A 17,452-nucleotide genomic window follows, 5' to 3' on the forward strand; every position below is an offset into this window, starting at 1 on the left:
ATACAACTTGAAAATCTTGGCCGTATGTAACATAGCAAAACTCACCAGTCTTGCTTTTGCAAGTCATACTAGTCATACTAATATTACTTTTTCCTTAGAGCCTCCTGATCTTGTAACAGAAAAACCTGTGCTCCCGGGATCCATCTCCACGTTTGTCATCAGTGAAAGCTACCTCCAGTCTAAGGAACCTATGAAACATCACTGTTGGCCCAACCTCTCCTCACATGGCTCCAGAATCTCTGCTTGTGGTTTAGAGTTTTGTCAAAAATCTTGAAAGTTATGATCAGATTGTTATCTAACATTGTCTTAGTAGTAGCTATAATAAATGTTATCTTTAAAGCGCAATTGTGTCTTTTTAAATACAATTATATTGATATTTTGATGTGTATAAATACATATATCACATTTATTATCATTCATTTTTACCTAATTGAACCTGCTCTAGAATAGACTTCATTAATCACACAGGGTGTAAACTCACTTGTTACAGCAGCATTAATTAACCCCGAATTAGAACCTTACTGTTGTAAGAGCTCATTTGAAAGTATGTGGCTATATGTGTGTATATATAAATAATGTCAAAGTGTAAAGAAGTGCATTTACCGTTTTGTGATTTATGCAGCTTTTTATGGACAGGAATCAATACAGGAAATATATAATATAACATTTATTTAATCAAAAAAAAATATATTAGTTCAGAGGAGGGAGGAATCCTTTGTATGCACCGTCTTCTGGGAACTCCTGCCTTATTCTGGAGACAGCGCATGACGGGATCACAACACGAACGTGCTGTCCCAGGTAACCCCAACACCACCTGACCACATTCCGGTACGCCAGATGTCTGTAACAGCTGAGAAAGAGGTGGTATGAGTTATAAAGTATTCATAAAAAAAGTAATTTGACAGTTGTCTTACCTGTTGAGCGTAGTCTCCTGCATCTCCCCATAGAGTTGCAGAAAGGTGCCATAAACTGCCTGCAACACGTAGGGATTCAGAGCAACAGCCTCAAAACCAGGATGCTCTGTTATGCAGGAGGTTACACCCACCTGCTGACACCTGAGCATTACCTATGACAAAGAACAACTGATATCAGGTCTATAAGAGTTCAATATTAGTATGATGTTAGTGATTGTGTAACAAATGTGTACATTACAGAATGCTTTTCTCATGGTGGGGTACTTTTATTTTTATACCTTGGGCGTTTCTCTGCAGCACACATTTTCTCTGGCAGACAATGATGTGCAGTGGCCGCAGGTGCACCTGTCGAGGCAGTCATACAATATTACTTTTAGCTAAGCTAAATATAGCTAGCTGTGGATAAAAGCTACTTACCACTCAGAGACTGGACCCATTCGATGCCTTGATACTCCTGCTGGCTCGACTCCAGGGGCCTCTGACAACTCACGAGCTAGTGGCTCAAAAAGATACGGTTCAGGACCGCTTGCTTCCCCCAATAAGCCCTCCTCCCTATCCTCTGGGGAAGAAGGTGGGGAAAAGTCCTCCACCTCGAATGACTGCTCTGAGCTAGTGTCGCTCTCCGTCGCCATCTGTATTCAAATTTCAGTATGTCAATCACGGTCGTAGCTCCGCCTTCTCGGTCTTACAGGAAACGCCTCTTTGGGCCGCATTTTTCAAATATGAAATGTGGGTGGAGTAAGACTCTGAGGAGGCTGTTACCACTACTTTAAATCATGAATTGTCTCACTATATATACACTATTTGCAGAGTGATGTTTTGCTGCTTAAACTCTGTTTAAGGTGCATTTTTGTCATAAGCTGTAATGCCATATGTTTTGTTCTGTACTTTTGAACAATTCTGTTGGTAAATAAAGGGAGAAAACTAATTTCTCCACAGTAGGACAAAGGTACATCTACCGGTAATCTTAATAAAAACAGATTGGCGCACGGCAGTGACGTCATTAAAAGCGCCGGTTAATTAGCCGCGGCTAGTCTGTTTACGCCTAGAAATCCCAGACTTGCTCCAAACGAACAGGGGAATCATGTTAATGATTCCTAACAAAACCTTTCGACATTGAGATGTTTTGGTGCAGATAATGTCTTATTTCGAGGCTGCACCATGGGTGCCCGTCCGCACCCGTTATATGGATATACACTGACGGCGATTCGCCGATGGATCTAAATACCCCGGGCAATCTAAGTAGCACCAAAGTTGTCAGCGTGAGTAAACAAACGTACTGCATGCTAGAAATTAAGTCCGGGTTGCAATAAACGGGAGTGTCCTTTAAGCACATAAGCATGAATATACAACTACGTGTCGGACTTGGTATGCTAATTAAGTTGGGCTGTGAAGCGCCTCCCAAATTCGCTGTTTATGTTTTTGTTTATTTATTTGGCAGACAAAACTTGGATCGGAGACAACTCGCATGGGAAATTGCAATGTAGCCATGCGGCGTCTTCTTCTGTTTGTCTGGGAGGCGGAGCCTGCTTTATGGCATCTGGCTGTCGTGCGTGTCGGTGTACTTGAAGAAGGCTGTGTAAAATAGTCCATAATATCGATACCACAGGGATGGAATATCTAATTTAGATACCACTTTTAGTATCGATTTATATCTAGGTATCGATTTTTTTGACAACACTATCTCAGACTGTTTTTAAATTCTGGGGATGGGAGGGAATGTGGGTGTGCGGGCCTTTTTAATTTGTTAAGCACTTTGAGTTACATGCAATGTATGATTAAGTGCTATATAACTAAAGTTTGATTTGATTTGACTGATGATGTGTTGTTGTGCTGTAATGCTAATGCAGAAACACCAGAGAAGGGTTGTCACTACAGCTGTTTCAGCTCCTTGTGGAACGTCACCAGCTGTCAAGGGCTCAGACCGGAAGATAGTTTCCGTTTTCCCGCGCCGGTCACAAACATCAGATTTTCTTTAAATTCCAGGCATGAAAATCCAAAAACCTTTTTTATCTGAGGTTTTAATACTTCTTTACTTGTGCTGTTCAGAGGAGTTTATCCTCTGGCCGCCATCTTTAAAAGCAGAGTTCCAACAAAGGAATTAAATAAACTTAATAAGTAAAACAAAAGTTACGGAAAGTTTACAGTCTAATTCACACAAATTACTACATTAACTTGTAAAAAAAAAACTAAAAACAAACCATAAATAATCCTAAATAAATAAATGCAATGAAGTCAAAAATATCTAGAAAAATGTAAATAATACTCGTTCTAAAGGAGAAATAAAGATTTTGGACAAAACTGAAGAAAATAAATAAATAAAACTAGGGATTAAAGCTGCTGTTTGTGTGAAGTACAGGCTTTATCCGGTGGTTGTTCTGCTGTTTGTTTGTTTGTTTGTTTGTTAACGACAAACGGCGACATCTGAAACAGGAACAGATTCTCTCCCTGTGACACTGATGAATCATCTTCACACGTTTTCCTGATTCTGTCTCTGAGCAGAGCTGAAAATAGTCTCAATGCCGAGGCGCTGCCCTACAAACGCCAACAGAACTGGGCTGCACCGCGGGCCCGGACACCTGGACTCCAGCAGAACCCAGACGGGTGTTCTACGGTTTGTAACCTGGAGAGAACAAAGTCACGCTGAACAACGACATTTATCGCTGTTGCACCAACAGTAGTGATGGTGACTTACCTTCAGCACACGTATGTCACGCATTAGCTCTAACTTTATAAATGCTAATGATTTATTGTACGCCGCTACGTTACAGTGAAATGCTCCTCTTCCATGGACAAATTTGTTACCAAGGCAACATGCACACCTCAACAATCAAAGACGAACATGGAGGCCCCTGTCGTTTCATAAGCTAACGTTTTTAGATGGCGCATAACAGATCACACTTCAAACTAGAAGCTAATGATGAGTTTATAAGAGCAGCTGCATCCTGGTGCCCTACTTTATAGATTATTTATTTAAAGGATAAATTATACTAATCTGACTTTTTACGTCCTCTTGTGCGGCCATGTGGGTCTCCACTGGCACTAGGGTTGTCACGGTAACCGGTGTAGCAATAAACCCCGGTAAAAAAGTTGACAATAATTAGGGCTGCACGATATTAGGAAAACCTGCGATATTCGATAACAGTGCTTAATATTGCGATGTCGATATTACTCACGATAAATGAACAAATACTAAAGTAAGCAGTGTTGATGTCGTCTGCTCTGGGTTCAAAGCAAACAAAAACTAATGCATGAATTCAAATACAACATAACATTTTTATTGCAAAAATATGCAGCTGCACCTGCTACTGTATTAGCAGCAAAACAACAAACTGCATGCATGCAGTTTCTTAGTGACTTTAAAACATCACCTCCACCATAAAACTTTTTCTGATGCTCCAAATACAGAAAAACATCCCTTACCAGGTTTTTTGAATAAATAAATAAAAAATCAGAAAATAAGTTTAAATGTTAAATAATAGTTAACATCACTTAAATGCAACAGCAAATTCTCTCATTGCTACTGAACATTTTCTCCACTTATGTGGTTATGATATAAGGCTGTTGCTGTAATTGGGAAGTGAACTGTGCTGGGCCAAACTAGGAGAATATTAAGATTTTCTGAGGGAAAGAGAAAAACAATTGTCTACCTTTCAGAAGAGGAACTGGCAAAAAAACTACATGGAAAATATGTGAAAACGTTTGTTTTTAACCCCAAATTGAACAAGTTTACCTAGATCTTAAAAAGCAGCTCAGATGATGAAACTGCAACTATGATTCTGATAACAAGCTAACAAATTGAACTAGCTCCTCTAAGAACACCGGCTAGCAGAGCTTCTGACTGCCAGTTTATGTGCAGCAGCAAATCAACTATCCTGATTAACAAGGTTATAAAAGCTCATAAATGAAAAATCACTTTGATGTGTGGGGGAACTTTTCCAGGCCCTCTTTAGCAGGGGGGGACTGGGAGGAGAGTGCTGTAGCCTTTTAGCTGGAAGCTAACCGGAGCCTGGGGCTAACATCACCACCCGGTGGAACACTAGTGACATGAAGGTAGGTGGGTTGGTTCACCGGCACATGTCGGAGTCAGCCCGGTTATTATCAGCTGCTTAACGACACCGAGCGGACTCACGTTTGAAAGCAGCGCTGATTCCAGAAACCTCAGCACAAAGTGCGTTCGTTAATCTGAGCCAGCATGACGAACAAGGGAACGGCACCGCTAACTCATTTTGGGTGTTGTGTTCCACCCATCTGGGTCTACCTAGGGGGCGGGCGTATTACGTGAACGGAACCATCTGATTGGCCGCATATCAGAAGGGCTACATTTGATTGGTCAAATAATACTTCCGTGTAAAAAACAGAGCTGGTTTACAAGAAGTTGATGTATGACACGGATGGAAATGTCTGAACCAAACATTTATCGCTATTTTTGACGTGCTTTGCGATGGGCCTATCGCACGTCCTGTTATCGCGATGATGATAATTTTTCGATATATTGTGCAGCCTTAACAATACTGTCCAGAACTCGACCTCACCAGTCAGAAGCAGGCACCATGTCCGTGACAAGTCTGGTCCTGTTACTAGGGGCTTCGTCCGGTTTAATTACGGAAAAGGTTATCCGGATGTTTGTATTCAGACACAAAGGTCTTAAGGACAGAGTCCCGAACATTTCCGTTTTCATGGCCTGTCTGACGGGGGCTTAAGTCACTTCCGCATTACGGGTCCTTGGAAGAACGAAAAAATTAATGCAAGTCAACGAGGCTAAAAACGCTATTTTCTAACCCGCTTTGCCTTACGCCCAGGGTCACACACACATGTTGTACTGGAGTTTAAATGAAAACTAGTGATGGGTGTTTCGATCATGCCAGTCACGTACTTTGAGATTTATCAACTTGTAAAAGTTCGTAATTAGCATGACTGTAACTGCCTGATTTATTTTCTCCTTTATATTAAAATCGTTTTTACTATTTAGTTTAACATGTTATTTCACTTTCGTGAAGCGCATTTGTAGTCCTGGACTTATTTTCACACAAATCCTAAAATAATGTTCCCCCAGTTAGAAAATAAACTTCATGGTATCAAAATGTGTCTTTAAGATTCACGGGCATCATATGTGAAATCCATGGAACAAAACAAGCGAAGTTAGAAAATAGTGTTTTTAGCCCCATTGACTTGTATTCATTTTTCGTTTTTCCGGGGACTCGTGGTGCGGAAGGGGATGGGCGTGGCTCAGGCTCCCTACACCATAGATATCATATATATTATATTAACTAGATCCCCTGACTAGGAGTCGACAGTGTCCTAACACAGCGGCCATCTTACTTTGGACAGCTAACCGTTCTCTAGCTGAGGGTGAGTGCACGGCTCAAATAAAAAATATTTATACTCTATGAAATATTAACAGATTTACAAAAGTTTGCCTCATTACAAACCGTATGATACATAGACTTGACGCGGGATACTTACACATGTTGAAATTACCGCTATTACTTTTGAAACACGACATAATTGTGAACAATATGTCCCGGCTAAGCAATTTTGCGTTTTAGGTTGAGAGAGAGACCACAGTCAATATTTTTATAGGGTTCGTATAGTTGAACGAAACTAAGAAGTGTACGTAAACCTAATGTTTACCAAAATGGCTGTCTTGGTGGATGTTTTAGTGTTTATCAACTGTCTACCTTGGCTTAGAGAAGACAAGGCTGCCGTGGCTGCGCCGCCTAGCTACAATGTTTTACCTCAGTGGAAGCTGAGGGTAAAATTGCCCTTGCTTTCCAGGCGGCTTACTTTGTTAAAAAAAATGTAAAAAACTTAGATTGAAGTATATTAAAATAGTGGAAATTGCTGGCTTTGTTTTTACAGAAATACACATGAACCACAACAATGCTCTAATAGACGATGTCTTCAATCATGACAACGTGGGATCAACTTTCATTCGTAAGATTTAACAATAACAAACATTCAGTTGTGTTAGGCTGATAAGTCTCTGTCATCTGCTTTGCTTTTGAACAATTATTAGAAAACTGCTTTTTAGAAATAACAGTGATGGCAAAGTTTAAGATCTATCAGCGAACTTTGATTTTAAAAAGTTTAGTTGCTTGAATTCAAGATTTCTTGGTTAATCAATCATTGCATGTTTCTGTCTCGACACCTTTTGTTTAACTATTGTTTGTCTTCTTTTCATGTTAAAGGAAAAGGCTGTAAACTATTTACTAGGGATGCTCCGATCCGATCACGTGATCGGAAATCGAGCCCGATCACGTGACTTTTAAAAGATCGGAATCGGGTGTTAAAGATTGGATTTAACCTTATAAAACAACAAGCATGACATTTTTAATCAATCTTGAGTTTCAAATTGAATAACACTGGCTTAATTTTGTACCAAGTTTCACTTCCTCAATAACGACATGACAACACCATACGGCAGCCGTAACGTCACATGTTTTAAAGTGGACCGTGGAATTCAGGTAGCAGTTAGCTAGCAGGTTAATGCTCGTCTCGCTCCAGGAGAGCAAAAAATGTCAGCGGTTTGGAATCATTTTAAACTGCACTTCATTTGGGAGCCTTAAAGTAAAAGTTGAGCTTCATGTAGATCACATGGAAGAGGTGATTTACCAGTTCTTTGCAATTTGATGTTGATGTTTTATACTTGAATGGTGAAGTTCGTACACCACTTTGATTAGGCATATCTTTTGTTCGTTTTAATAAACTAGTCAGTCAAAGGCCTAAGATGTATTTTATTTTGTTACCTGACTGAATTATGCAACTACCTCTTAGAGGTGGAGGTAAGCACTTTAATTTAACTTCTATTATTGTGTTGAGTTATTTTACAAACCTTTTCTACTTTTCTATAAAAACAAATTTGTTTACAAATTGTTGCACCACTGATAAGCTACAAAGATATAATTTTGTTTACTTGGTTTGAAGTGCTGCTGCACTAACAAAATGTTTCTACTTTCTTATGGTATCATGCTGGATGCAGTCATATAAATAATAATAATAATAATAAACCTAACAGGTCAATTTGGGTGCAGTCTCCCTTTTTTCTTGTTATTTTATTGTATTGCTGAAGTATCCGATCGGGACTCGGTATCGGCAGATACTCAAAATCAAATGACTCGGAATCGGATCGGGAGCAAAAAAATGTGATCGGAGCATCCCTAGTATTTACAATGATTTATAAAGCTGCCTACATTTTGTCACTTGTTTAAGATTTCCCAAAGACGGAGAAAGAAGGAGGCAGTGGGAAGTTGCCCTAAGAAGTGTCTGCGACCTTCCTCAAAGCTGATGCTCGATCAAAACTGTCAGCAAGGTAAAAAACCTTCCCTGTGTTTCAAAAAGAACCTAAAAATGCAGTCAGAAGAAAAACACAGAAAGAATACACAAAATATGTTTGTAGTATTTTGAAAAACTGCTGGCTTATCAAATCCCCCTGATAAATAAATACAATGAATAAATTCCACACAGGGTTTCCCCCAGAAAATGAGTTAAGCCTGGGGGCGGCCTTCGGGGGTGAGGATCGCGCGCTCCGTCCCGCAGTGCTCCTCTGTGAGAGCAGGGGTGGGGGAGGGGTGGTCGCACGTGTTCTGCTGCTGTTTCTCACCAGTATCAGCTGATGGAGGGCTCTAGTTTCGCTGCGCCGTTCGTGTCAGCGGACACGGTAGGGTCGGGGAGGGGGCGGGGCTAGGGCTGTCGCGGTAACCGCAAAAATGAAATATCGCGATATGAAGAAGCCCACCGCGCTGCATCATGCGCCACCGCGATTACTGAACTTGGTTCAACTCAATGATGCATGTTGAGAAGGATGGCTGCACTGGTATCAAAACGAAACGTTACTTCGCTCCTGTGGGAGCACTTTGGTTTTCAGTACGTCAGCTGCTGCGCAGCCAGAGTCCTTGGCCGAGACAGAGCTGCCACCAGTGGCAAAAATAAATAAATAAATGCTCGGAGACCTGCTGAAGTCCCGGACAAGCACTGCTTCTGCAGCCGTCCCAAAGAGAGTTTGAGCCGAGCTGGAGCTCACTCGCTACCTGCAGGAGGAATGCATCCACCCTGAAGAAAACCCCCTGACATGGTGGAGCAACAACCGGGAGAGATTCCCTTTGCTCGCCAGAGTCGCACGCAAGTACGTGTGCGTTAGTGCAACGAGCGCACCATCCGAGAGGGTTTTCAGTGTTGCTGCAAATGTTGCCACCCCTCTCAGATCCTCTCTCAAACCGTAGTTAACATGCTGGTTTTCCTTGTAGGTAACAAGGACGTGACCGAGCTATAAATCACCGTCATTCGTGTGTGTGAAAGTGAAATGATAGTGCGCCCGCCCCCCGGCGCGTACATGTAATTTTTTATGCTTGATTTTAAACAACTAAACAAAATGGGGACTTGTTTCTTATTTGTTAGATGCTGCAGCCAAATTTGCATTTAAAAGTTTAACCTTCTCCTGAATTTTGTTGTTTTTAAGTTCAGTCGGACTCCGACTGTCGGAGAAACAAGCGTTACTGCGATCTGTGTTGTTACTGCCCTTTGATCTGCATTCAGTAAAGTGTTATTAAAGAAGGCACGGCAATTTTTAACCTTTTTTAAATGTGTAAACATTATGTTTAGATAGTACTGCAATAAAAAAGGGCTGCAATAATATTGCACACCGCAATATTAAGCCACCCTGAATCACCGCAGGGGGAATTCCTCAACCGCGACAGCCCTAGGCGGGGCATGACGCTTAGCCTGGCGGGCCGCCAGGCTTATAAAGCACTGGGGGAAACCCTGCCACACGTACTAATCATGATTACTTGTTTGCCTTTAAGTAGTCAAACTATAGTTCTTGTCTGATTTCTCACCTGACATCATGTTGTTCTATAGGCCTATGTAAAGTATAAAGGCAACCACACTGTCCAGTTACATTGGTAATTGTAATTTCAGGATTTGTTGTGCGGCGAGCCATGACCAAGCTGTCCTGTGATGTCTGCTGTGCCAGCCTGGTGATGGATGCTGCATCTGCCTGTGATGACCAGAGCTACCATTTACTGACTCTGAAGAACAACGGAGGTCTTGTGGTCCCATCTGAAGGTACAGTGAGGGTTATCAGAGCAGCAGAGTGGGCAATTCGCCAGGCATCAGTGGGCAGACAATCACAGCCCATCAAACCACTGGAGATCATCTACATTGTGCGCAAGAGGATCGGGTCAGAGGATGTCTTTTTGCTTGGGGAGCACATCAGTGAGACACAGTATGGAACTGTCTCACTCCCATACACTGTTGACATCTATTGTCTCCCTGTTCTTTAAGCTGAGGATGCGCCACATTGAAACTCAGCTTTCAGTCTGACAGCGTGAGACAGAAGCTCACAAAAGCTGTCCTTTTCAAAGGTCAGTAGGAAATCACTATGTGCTTTAGCATCTGTCTGTAGATCTGTTATTTTTATAATCAAAAACATGTATAATCTGTAATAAACAAGTTTTTCATAACTGTCAGTCTGTCATTCATTTACTCTTTAATTTTTCAAGTGTTAATTTAGCCCTTTACTTTAACTCACAATTATCCCTGTTTTCTCTTCTCAAACTTTCATTTTAAATGGGTTGCAGGCTGAAAGTGGAAATATAAATTATAATAACTTGCCAAAGCAAGTATATATTAGGTTCATATTACTTGCAAATATTAAAGTCAAAGTAAATAAAATATATTCTGTATATCTTCATTTGTCATTTTCTCAGGCATTGAGGTTCTAGAGTTTTGTTTTTTTGGACTGGGTATTTTTGCTTAAAATTTTATTTGCTGCTTCTGTGTATTTATTTATTTATTTATTTGTTTTACTATTTTCTGTAAATTAAATCAGGTATTTTTTTATTTATAAGTTGATATGGTAAGTTATAAGGTATCTTCAAACTTATATTTACAAGTTGACCTTAGTTTACAAACTACAGCTAGTTCATCAGAAGCAGATCTTGTTGACATTAAAATGGCAAGTCTATGGGAAATTGACAGGATAGGGGAAAATGGCTGGAAAGTGGAGTGAAATAAGAGGAGTTTCCTGCCAAAACTGATAAATTTCATAGCCACGTCTCTAATGTTTCTAAAAAAATCAAACCGTATGAAAATTGAAAAAGTTAGAGTTGCATGCACCTCTGAACACCAGTGTTAGAGGAGGGCAGCTGTCCGAAGTAAGATGGTCACCGCGCACAGACGTCAGGGTCCATTGACAATCAGCGCGGACGAGGGATCTAGATAATATATAGGATATCTACGCCCTACACTACACGACGCTCAGCGCAAAGCCCATCCCGATCTTGTAAATTCTCGCACGAAGGGAACATCAGCTCAAAAAAGTGAAACAGTTGTCCATTGTATGCTCGGCTTTGAGTCTGGGGCCCACAGCAGCAAGTGACCTTTGGTCTTAGTACAGGTGTGCTGCACAAGCAGCCAAACTGTTGAGCTCACTTCGTGTGGGACCAGAGAACTAATAGACTTGTTTTCAAATATCACATCCCTGATATGAAGTTAAACTCTAAGATAAACATCAGACAGAAATCACTTGGTTTGTTTCTGGTTAAACCTGCTCCTTTCTACCAGTCAGACTTCCTCCCACCTGACTAACTCCCAGGTGGATCAGAATGAACAGGTAACTGATCTGAGAGCTGACAGATGCAGCATCATCTGCTCCACCTTCAGTCAGGTTGGAGTAGTAACCAGCAGCTGAACACGTAGCCTCGATTACTAAAGGATAATAAATGTGTTTCTCACTTAACCAAACTCCCGCTAAGAACAACCACAACAGGACAAACACATGTTTAGAAAACGAAAACGCATTTTTAAATTATAACAACAAACTTAACACACATTGTCACGGCCTTCCCCTCAATTCGGCATCATTTACTTAGTAAATTTTTTGTATATTCGGGAGAAAAGTTGCCATTTTACACCGAAGGTCTCGTTTACTTAGCCGTTGGGGGAGCGGACCGTTACAAAAAGTACGTTTTGTACCGAAACTCCTGCCGCCCGAGCGGTCCCACCGAAGCCGAGCTCGCGCGGAGGTGAACTCGTCACCTGGGTGTTTGTGAGGAGGCGGTTACCAGCTTTATACCTTCGTTGTAACGATGCAGTCCATCGTTCCGCGGCGGGAGGACAGCCTGCGAGCTTCAGCAACTCATCTCGCGCTGTCCGTTCCTCACAAACCCCGGTAACATCCACACACCACCGCCGTTTCTACCGGCATCACCGGACACAAGCTTTCCTCCGGTGCCCAGCGGGAGCAGAACCTCCGAGCCCCGCTCCTCAGGAGCGATGCTGCGTTCACGCACCATGTGAAAGCTCATTTTTCCTCTGCACCCAGCGATCATCTTTAGGCAAATGGGAGAAACTGGACAACGGAACGGTTTAAACGTTTTAGTTCCTCAGACGTCACAGAAATACCATTATTAAGAAGTCAGACCATTTTTTACCCGTTTCCGATAAATAACAGATGCTACTCAACAGCGTTTAATGTAAGTTACAATGTTCACACGGTCAGCGAACGCAACACGTAAAAGCTGGAAGTTGCAGAAGAAAACTTTATTTCTGTTTGTGTCAGTGAGACGATCTAAATGCTTTATGGATAACGGATCAACAGGAGGTGAGTATGAAGGTCAAACTGGTTTTAGTCAGGATGGGTCCAGTTAAACTATGACTTATCAGTGAGAGGCGGGTGGCCAGACCAAAACCCTCTGACAGCTTACAGGACTGAATTTATTCACCTGAACAAAGTCAAACTAAAAACCAGTGAAACGCTTATGATGATGCTACTGGTGTTTTCATCCCGACTGGTTTGCTCTTCTGAGTTCCTGATTGTTGGGAGCAGAAGGGCCTGAATGTTTCCGTCTCGCCTCACACTGCTTTGTTCTGGATTCACGCTGCATGTCTCGAACACGCCAAGTGCCTGTGAAAACATGCATGACTCAATGCCACATGGCTGAGAGGGAGTAGGAGGGCACAGATGAAGCAGCGTGGGCGGGAATCACTATTAGCAATCGTTCACAGTTCCATGAATCTCTCAAATGGCTTCATCCGTCAGCATGATGTCATCACGACAATGATGTCATCACGACCAACACCATCATTAGGGTGCTAACTGGCTTGTTTAAATGGTGGAGCCTCACCTGGGTTGGAAAATGCTCTTCCTTCAATCATTCACAATAAAAGTCTCAAACACGCATACCTCTGAACAGCTGAGAGGTTTTTTACAGGCTCCAGGGGCATTGTGGGTAATGTAGGCCTTGGTTGTGAATCTTTACTTCATCATTGTTTGTACAACTCAACATTTCAACTTTAATTTGAAAACTGGATAACTTCTTCTAATCCTGCATCAGCTGGTAGCAGAACTCTGACCCGGTGAGGGTTCAGCCCAGGTTCTGCAGATCTTTGGGTCAGAAAGAACATCAGTCCTGATTTCTCCAGTACAAGAATGGCTTTATTACCACTGAGATCAGCTGATCTGATGGAAACTTGGTGTTATTATTGATTCAGACCTGAGCTTCTCTGGACATATTAAGGCACAACTAAATCAGCGTTTTATCACCTTCATCAAACATCAAGAGTCAGAGGTCTCATGTCCAGACCAGGCTTAGAGAAACTTATTCATGCTTTTATTTCTAGTCGGCTGGACTACTGCAATGGTCTCCTAACTGGTCTTCCCAAAAAAGCTGTGAAGCAACTGCTGCTTGTTCAGAATGCTGCTGCTAGAGTCTTAACAAGAACTATGAGAATGGAGCACATCACTCCTGTTCTTAGATCCCTACACTGGTTACCAGTAAACTACAGAATAGACTTCAAAGTGCTCCTACTAGTTTATAAATCACTCAATGGCATGGGACCAGAATACATGTCTGATCTCATTCCTGTATAAACACCCAATAGGGCACTGAGATCGCTTGGAAACAATCAGCTGGTAGAACCTCAGGTCAGAACCAAACATGGTGGAGATGCATTTAGTTACTATGCTGCTCACATATGGAATCAGCATCCCCATGACCTCAGATCTGCCCCAACCCTAGTGTTGTTTAAAACAAAACTAAAACCCTCATGTACTCATTTACATGAATGGTTTTACGCTGTGTCATCTCCACTGTAATCTGTGTCTTCTGTCTTTTCCTTTTAGCTCCAAACTGTAATTTTATCTGTGTGTATTTTTTATTAGGCCCGAGCAGCGAAAGCGCTGCGAAGGCCTCTTGTTTTTGCTCCGTTTATTTTTTTTTTTTTTATTTATTATTCCGGTGCCGCTTTGAATGGCTTTTTGGGGATCTTAACATACCCCAAAACTCACAATATTTTGCACACTTGTCAGGCCTGGTGAAAAATTAGATATTTTAAAGGTCCCAAAAAAATCGCAAAGAAAATGGCTGAACAGCGCCCCCTAGAAAATGAAAAAAAACCCTCTCCATAAAGCTTAGTTTATCGTACCGTTATGAAATTTGGTACACTTATAGTACTCAATAGTCCGCACAGAAAAGTCTCTTGCAAGCATGGTCAATATCAAACAGGAAGTCGGCCATTTTGGGTTGAAATGGCGATTTTTTGCAGTTTTGGCCGTTTTTAGGGTCTGTTTCTGATTGGATTGCTCGATCATTTTTTGCACGATCATCTCAAAAATTGTGTAAAATTGCTCAGAAGAGATGGGCGAACAAAATGAGACAATAAAATTGACTTTTCGTAAATACTGAAGGGGCGGGGCCAGGCCTCGAAGTTTGACTACTCGCCAAAATTTTTTAAATTGCTATAACTTCATAACTGAATGGAATAGAGTTACCAAACTTTCTGTGGTCATTCGTCATCACCTCACAAAGTAAATTGAATGGTCGCATGATGACATCACACAAGCCCCGCCCCCTCAGGACCAAAAAGGTTAAGTTTTACTGTGAAAGGTCCCAAATTGCCCCATTTCACTAAATCACCACAAATTTGTAGCTGGTAACTCAAGACAAGTGGGGGTTGCTTGGCGTCACATTATGTGAGTTTTCGGCAGAGGGCGGGGCTGTGGCGGCGCGGCGAAGTCAGGCGTACCGCCGTGGCCTTACGTTTGCCTCCCATTTCGTCATTTCTAAAGATATCATCACGAAACTTCTTGTGAGTGATCCTAGTCTGGCCCCCCAAAAGATCTGATGTGAACATCCGGTGGGCGTGGCCTATTTTCTGAAATAGCGCCCCCTAGGACCATTAAAACTGTCAGCCCCAAGCCATGCTTTGACTGAGGATTACGAAATTTGGCACACTAATGTGGTGTCTCAGGACCTACACAAAAGTCTCTTGGACCCAAGTGCAAAGTCGCACAGGAAGTCGGCCATTTTGGTCCAAGTACGCGATTTACTGGTTTTCGCACACCTTGTTTGGAGAGTGATGCTCCGTCGCCCTTTTCACCAATCTCCTTGAAACGTCTGCTATATACTCTTAAGACAAAGAGGAAAAAATTCAACCGTCGGATTTTTCAAAAGTTTAACGGTGTGGGCGTGGCTAAGCCTCAAACTTTGACCTGTCGCCACGCCACTCATTTTTTCACAGCTCCCTACTGGACTCCTTTTACCCAATCAGCAGGAATCTCTGGCAAACAGCAGTAGACAACTTGAGGTCACTTGGTATCCAGTACTGGCAGGTTTCAAAAAAAGGCAGGGCTTCAGGAGCATGGCGAAAATCGCCATCACGCCATGGAAGTATGTTTGCCTCTCATTTCTTCAGTTATTGTGATATCGCTACGAAACTTCTGGTGCGTGATCCTAGTCTGACCCCCAAGCGACATAGACATCTGAAATTTGTGGGCGTGGCCTATTTTCTTAAATAGCGCCCCCTAGGACCATTTAAACTAATAGCCCCAAGCTACGCTTTGACTGAGGATTACGAAATTTGGTACACTAATGTGGTGTCTCAGGACCTACAAAAAAGTCTCTTGGAGCCAAGCGCAAAGTCGCACAGGAAGTCGGCCATTTTGGTCCAAGTACGCAATTTAGTGGTTTTCGCACACGTTGTTTGGAGAGTGATGCTCCGTTGCTCTTTTCACCAATCACTTTCACACTTCTGCTATATACTCTTAAGACGAAGGGGAAAAAATTCAACCGTCGGATTTTTCAAAAGTTGAAAGGTGTGGGCGTGGCTAAGCCTCAAACTTTGACCTTTCGCCACGCCACTCTTTTTTTCACATCTCCCTATTGGACTCCTTTTACCCAATCAATAGGAATCTCTGGCAAATAGCAGTAGACAAGTTGAGGTCACTTGGTATCCAGTACAGTTAGGTTTCGAAAAAAGGCGGGGCTTTGGGAGCATGGCGAAAATCGCCATCACGCCAAGGAAATACATTTGCCTCTCATTTCTTCAGTTTTCGTGATATCGCTACGAAACTTCTGGTGAGTGATCCTAGTCTGAGCCCCAAGAGAAATAGACAGCTGAAGTTTGTGGGCGTGGCCTATTTTCTTAAATAGCGCCCCCTAGAGCCATTAAAACTGTCAGCCCCAAGCCATGCTTTGACTGAGGATTACGAAATTTGGTACACTAATGTGGTGTCTCAGGACCTACAAAAAAGTCTCTTGGAGCCAAGAACAAAGTCGCACAGGAAGTCGGCCATTTTGGTCCAAGTACTCGAATTAGTGGTTTTCGCACACGTTGTTTGGAGAGTGATGCTCCGTCGCCCTTTTCACCAATCGCCTTCAAACTTCTGCCATGTACTCTTAAGACGTAGGGGAAAAAATTCAACCGTCGGATTTTTCAAAAGTTGAAAGGTGTGGGCGTGGCTAAGCCTCAAACTTTGACCTTTCGCCACGCCACTCTTTTTTTCCACAGCTTCCTATTGGACTCCTTTTACCCAATCACCCATAATCTCTGGCAAATAGCAGTAGACAACTTGAGGTCACTTGGTATCCAGTACTGGCAGGTTTCGAGTAAAGGCGGGGCTTTGGCAGCATGGTGAAAATCGCCATCACGCCATGGAAATACGTTTGCCTCTCATTTCTTCAGTTATTGTGATAGCGCTACGAAACTTCTTGTAAGTGATCCTAGCCTGAGCCCCAAGAGATATCCATAGCTGAAGTTTGTGGGCGTGGCCTATTTTCTTAAATAGCGCCCCCTAGAGCCATTAAAACTGTCAGCCCCAAGCCATGCTTTGACTGAGGATTACGAAATTTGGTACACTAATGTGGTGTCTCAGGACCTACAAAAAAGTCTCTTGGAGCCAAGAACAAAGTCGCACAGGAAGTCGGCCATTTTGGTCCAAGTACTCGAATTAGTGGTTTTCGCACACGTTGTTTGGAGAGTGATGCTCCGTCGCCCTTTTCACCAATCGCCTTCAAACTTCTGCCATGTACTCTTAAGACGTAGGGGAAAAAATTCAACCGTCGGATTTTTCAAAAGTTGAAAGGTGTGGGCGTGGCTAAGCCTCAAACTTTGACCTTTCGCCACGCCACTCTTTTTTTCCACAGCTTCCTATTGGACTCCTTTTACCCAATCACCCATAATCTCTGGCAAATAGCAGTAGACAACTTGAGGTCACTTGGTATCCAGTACTGGCAGGTTTCGAGTAAAGGCGGGGCTTT

At 42.3% G+C, this 17,452-nt stretch overlaps 2 protein-coding genes across 16 annotated transcripts in view; both read right to left on the minus strand.

Annotated features, from left to right (window-relative positions):
- The window catches only part of dlg1b (discs large MAGUK scaffold protein 1b), a 123,639-nt gene that overhangs the window by 85,317 nt on the left and 20,870 nt on the right, over positions 1-17,452 (minus strand). The window lies entirely within an intron of this gene.
- On the minus strand, positions 646-3,109 carry LOC139061682 (P2X purinoceptor 7-like). The gene is made up of 4 exons (XM_070541520.1): positions 1,332-3,109; positions 1,193-1,259; positions 915-1,066; positions 646-850 (listed from the first exon to the last, which is right to left on the minus strand). The coding sequence occupies exons 1-4, from the start codon at positions 1,544-1,546 to the stop codon at positions 691-693; spliced, it is 594 nt and encodes a 197-aa protein (XP_070397621.1). The 5' UTR covers positions 1,547-3,109; the 3' UTR covers positions 646-690.

This window comes from Nothobranchius furzeri, chromosome 11 (assembly GCF_043380555.1).
Source record: "Nothobranchius furzeri strain GRZ-AD chromosome 11, NfurGRZ-RIMD1, whole genome shotgun sequence".
Classification (NCBI taxonomy): Eukaryota; Metazoa; Chordata; class Actinopteri; order Cyprinodontiformes; family Nothobranchiidae; genus Nothobranchius; species Nothobranchius furzeri.

Bases quoted from the DNA above. Each gene is read 5' to 3' on its own strand.
- LOC139061682 (XM_070541520.1), bottom strand. From the start codon at position 1,546: ATGGCGACGGAGAGCGACACTAGCTCAGAGCAGTCATTCGAGGTGGAG. The intron at 1,260-1,331 runs GTAAGTAGCTTT...CTGCCTCGACAG, and splicing joins ATGGGTCCAGTCTCTGAGTG to GTGCACCTGCGGCCACTGCA. The intron at 851-914 runs GTAAGACAACTG...CCTCTTTCTCAG, and splicing joins CAGGAGACTACGCTCAACAG to CTGTTACAGACATCTGGCGT.